The sequence below is a fragment of the Poecilia reticulata genome, linkage group LG20, assembly GCF_000633615.1.
Source record: "Poecilia reticulata strain Guanapo linkage group LG20, Guppy_female_1.0+MT, whole genome shotgun sequence".
NCBI lineage: Eukaryota > Metazoa > Chordata > Actinopteri > Cyprinodontiformes > Poeciliidae > Poecilia > Poecilia reticulata.
In genome coordinates this window covers 26,158,475-26,163,313 of record NC_024350.1, presented here as the reverse complement: position 1 = coordinate 26,163,313, position 4,839 = coordinate 26,158,475, and the positions used below count along the sequence as shown (strand labels likewise).

The following is a 4,839-nucleotide window of genomic DNA, read 5'->3' as shown; positions in this document are numbered from 1 at the left end:
TAAAATTCTAAAGAATTTTGTCTTTGACTTCATCAAGAAACAGACAAAAAATATATATTTATCTTGATTAACTTTTTATTTTCCTAGCATGCGCTTTTAGAAAATTTGCTAAGATGTGCAAAACAAACTATTGATAAGATAATATCAGTCAGCCTAGAAAGTTTCAGTCACAACGGTAAAAGGCTCCCATTTATTCACATTCAAGCCTATACCAGCAAGTTAAAATTAATCTAATCATCTAATTATTGATCCAATAATAAGACGCAGCAGGCCAATAGATGCACAAGCAGTGAGCAGGGAGCCCTCTTCTGGTTGACTGTGATTAGTGAGGAAACCATGTTTATTTACTCTCTGTCTCTCCAGTCAGAGTGAATAAGTGAAGTCAGTTAGACCATGTTGACACTTCCGATTCCAATTAAACTGGAAACCATATTGTGTGTGAAATAGTGTTGTTATAAAATACAGAATATAAATTTACACATATTCCACAATAAAAAAAAAACATGTTTTATGTATGTCATTTTTAGAAAGTCTCATGTTTTTACTTAAAACGGTGGGGAAAATTGTTTCCTTTGTATTTCTTTAAGTAATTTGGAACAATTGAGTTTTGCTAAAGATTTTCTAAACTTTGCAGGTTTGCTTTTGATCATTACTATTATTATTATTAATTTGCTGTATTTCCATTTATTTTATTCTAAGATAAAATAAAATGTTTTATTAAGTTGGTGTTGTGTCATTTACTGATAAACTAAGCCGTAAATAAGAACGAAAATAATCTAAACGTTTCCCTTAGGTAAATACCGTAACTTCTCATTGTGACCTGAAGAGGGCGCCCACGGCTCTGAGGACGCATCCTCCGGTTGCTAAGTGACAGCTCGCCGTCTACATCCCGTGGGGGCGGGGCAAACGCAACACTGTTGCAAAAACGTTTTTGAAAGCTATTTAATTTAAGTGTAATGAAATAAGACGTTTATCATGGTTAACATTGAGGACACATTTCCAGTTGTTTTTAGTGAAGCTCTATGTTGAAACAGACATATTTATCAGTAGTTTGAAGGATAATGACCGGTATTTATAACAAGGTTGGAGTTGCTGGTGGTTCCGATCATGGAACAGGTCGCTACATTTAGCCGTTAGCGGGATTTTACCGTGATTAGCTGGAGGTGAAGGGTGGTTTAACTGCCTCTGTTGGTGTGTGCAGGTGGAGAAGTGAGACGGGGCGGTGTTTTGGGCGTCTTGGGGGCGGTGTTGACGTTCCTGTCGGTGCTCTTCATCCTCCTCACCTTCCCCTTGACAGCGTGGAGCTGTGTTCAGGTAACGCAAAAGCAAACGGAAGCACCCGGTTAAAGATGGCTGCCCCAGTGCGTTCAGCTGGCCCGGACCGCCTTCTGTTCGCTTTAGTCATAGATATAAAACACTTAAATGGTCAAACATGAGCCGGATCATTTTGTAACAGTCTATTTAATCATAAATTATATAATTAAGTTGAAAAATCTCAATGTTGGACAGAATTTGGGAATAAAGAACACGAGATTTGAAAATAACGAAACTTTAAAAAAAATATCACACACAACCTACACAGGTCAGACCTTTGCTTTAATATTTTACATTAATGACAGTTTCCATAAAACACTATTCTATATACTTGCAACCTTTAATACTTGTAGGAAGATGTGTTTTTTGGCTCTAAGCAACCTGATATGGGGTCCATAGATAAGTTAAACCTGGTCAGAATTATTCTATGGCGATTCTCCTAAAATATATGTAGTTTTGTTTTAACTTTCAAACTATTTTTTAAAAAAAAGGGGAATAGTTTTTAGACTTTGTTTGGATTTTTCACTAAAATATATGTCTAGCTTGAACACTACACAGTCTAGAAATGATTATTTTACAGTAATGATATTTTCTCTTAAATCTTGAGATTAGTGTGAATTTTATTAAATTTATAAAGGGTGATAACTGTGCGTTTTTAAGGTTTTTAACCAGATTTATTTCAAAATCTTGCTGCAGACTACAATGATTACCAACTGCACCATCATGCAGGCACCATGAGTTTTGTTTAAAATCATTTATAAGCAAGAGTAGAGCACAACTTTGATCAAATGTATTTCATTCTTCACTCATTCCTAGATAAATATCCTCACTTGTCATAATTTGAGCCCATTTTGAAAGTGTTTTCATATCCTTTCTGAATCAGTGTTTTAACTGATGCAGAGTGTCTGTGGTGCAGGTTGTCCTGGAGTATGAGAGGGCTGTCATCTTCAGACTGGGCCGGGTCGTTAAAGGACCAGCGAAAGGACCTGGTATTTTTTTCTGTTTAACTCAGACTGCAGTCGTTTTGTTTTTAATTATTTTACTAATGAATACATTGATTACTCTGACATTTTAAGACACTGAACAGGAAAACTCTTCTCTGAGGCTGTAAAACATATGTTGTTGGTTTGGTTCCGACTCTGGATCTGCAGGTTTAATCTGGTTCATTCCCTGGTTGGACGACGTTCAGAAGGTTGACCTTCGAACTTTCTCCGCCTACCTCTGCCCTCATCAGGTCTCTGCTCATTAAACAGTTACTGCTGCATGCATTTATTTACAGCTACATGTTAAATGTGTTTGTGTCAAACAGAGTATAAGTTAGAATAAGGTTGTTGATTTTATTCTTGAACTTAACTTCACTTTTCCTCAATATATCAGTTACATTTCTGTTCAGCATACAACACCTTCTAAATGCAAACTCTATCTGCAAAATTCTAGAAAAACTCAGAATGGAAATGTAACATTCTGGAAAAGATCCAGAGATGCATCTCCATCATTCATCATCTCATTCTGAGGAGATATGCCACTTTTTCTTGCAAATGTCTGATTTTATAATGTCAGAAAATATCTTAATGATTTAAATACTGTTTAAAATTATGTCTTTAGTGATGAAAAGATTTTTAAATTTACTAATTTTGGCATCAGAGAATTTGGAAATACGTTATATTAATCTCAGCATTTTGGTTTAGATTTATTTCTCGTTTCTTGTTGTTTCTCTTGTTGTTCACTGGCTGTGACCGTCTGTGGTAAAACCTGAAGGTCATATCAGACGTTTCCTCCTCCGTCCTGCAGGTTCTAACAGCAGACAGCGTCCCGTTACTGGTGGACGCGGTGGTGTTTTACCGCGTGGTGGATCCCACCCTGTGGTTCACCCGGGTGCAGAATGGCTGTGTCGCCACACTCTGGCTGGTTCAGGCGAGCCTCAGGGCGGCGCTGGGCGCTCACACGCTGACAGACCTGCTGACGCAGCGGTCCAGCATAGCCACAAGAATGGAGGTCAGACACAGCCAAGCTGCCACAGTTCAGCTCTACATCAGGGTTAAAAATGATTTTACTGCTTCACGTACTGCAGGAGGTGCTGCACACCAGCTCCTGGCTGTGGGGCGTTCAGGTGCAGCGAGTGGAGATCAGAGATCTGAGGGTTCCCATCAGCCTGCAGCGCTGCCTGGCCGCAGAGGCCGAGGCTGAGAGGATGGGCCGGGCGATGGTACCGCTGCAGTAACAGCACCTACCCTGTTCACCACGACAACACTCACTGTTACCTGAAAGCTGCAACATGAAACTTTAAAAAATAGGTTTTACATATTTGTTCAAACCTCCGACCTTCCTGAACTACTGAAGAAATGCAAAGACAAACAATCAGAGCCAGGAGGCTGTCAATCAATCTCATGTATGCGCCTAGCAAAGGCTATGCTAACTAGCCTTAGCATTCATGACAGCCTCTGCTAGCTTCAGCTTAGCACAGAGCAAGGAGGAGGAAGGATATGAGCAGCGCCACACATGATCTGCTGCCTTATTAAAAGAAAAACAGGTCATTTCCACATTTTTTGGGTCATTAATTGTTTTGTTGTTTGCCAGATTTTTGCCGTTCATAACTTGTGGTTGTGGGCCAAACAAAATCATTTCAAGCCCCACGAATGGCCCACAGGCCACACTTTGGACACCCCTGTTTCTTGTTTCTTTGCCATTAGTTTCAGTTCATCAATTGAGTTTTTTTCTTTCAGTTTCTGTTGTTTTTGTTTTCTGAGTCCCTCATTAATGTCAGTAACTAAAGGGAACGATGAGGATTTTGTACTAAATAATGAACTTATTCACATTTTGTTAAACACGAATGTCTGATATTTCTATGTGTGGAGTTGTTGTCATGCTAAGGGTTGGATTATTTGTGATGTTTGTGTTGGCTTTTAAGCATCTCTGTGTTTCAGATGATCGTGGCTGAAGGGGAACTGAAGGCGTCTCGTACTTTGAGGGCGGCGGCGTCCGAACTGTCGCCGGTGGCTCTGCACCTCAGATACCTGCAGACGCTGGCGTCTGTGGACAGCAGCGCCTCCATCGTGGTCTGGATCGTCCCCACAGAGATCCTGCAGTAAAACCAAGACGCAGCAGGTATCGCTGAGTTATCCGACCCAGAGAGACAAGAGTTGCTGCTGAACAGAACCGAACCAATCTGAGCTCTCAGGACGTCCGTCTGTCTGCTCAGATGTTTGTTAAATTGTCACATTTTCATATTTAATAAAACCAGAAGTGTTTGCAAATTATTCCATGGATGTTTCTGTGGTCCTTAACTCTAAAAAGTACACATAAAATTTTTTTAGCTGAAACAGTAAAAACGTTGATGTTAAAGACTTTTAAAGTTTATAAATAATTTAAGTTTAGACTCAAACGTCCAGCAGGTTTCATTCTGGGAAACTTCAGAAATAAATCCTTTAATTAAATCAGTTAAAAGAGTCAAAGTGGATTGACTCCATCCATCTTTTCATCCGTCCATCTGTTCATCCATCTGTTCATCCATCCATCCATCCATCT

At 39.5% G+C, this 4,839-nt stretch overlaps 2 protein-coding genes across 2 annotated transcripts in view; one reads left to right on the top strand and one right to left on the bottom strand.

The window, feature by feature from the left end:
• The window catches only part of LOC103456982 (SH2 domain-containing protein 1B), a 12,645-nt gene extending 11,369 nt beyond the window's left edge, over positions 1-1,276 (bottom strand). The window contains exon 1 of the mRNA XM_008396871.2: positions 1,149-1,276. The gene's annotated coding sequence lies outside the window, so the exon portion shown is untranslated. The remainder of the gene's footprint in view (positions 1-1,148) is intronic.
• LOC103456983 (erythrocyte band 7 integral membrane protein-like) lies at positions 901-4,571 on the top strand. The gene is made up of 7 exons (XM_008396872.1): positions 901-1,116; positions 1,202-1,314; positions 2,231-2,303; positions 2,466-2,548; positions 3,106-3,309; positions 3,386-3,520; positions 4,239-4,571. The coding sequence occupies exons 1-7, from the start codon at positions 1,062-1,064 to the stop codon at positions 4,401-4,403; spliced, it is 828 nt and encodes a 275-aa protein (XP_008395094.1). The 5' UTR covers positions 901-1,061; the 3' UTR covers positions 4,404-4,571.
• The last annotated feature ends 268 nt before the right edge of the window (positions 4,572-4,839 follow it).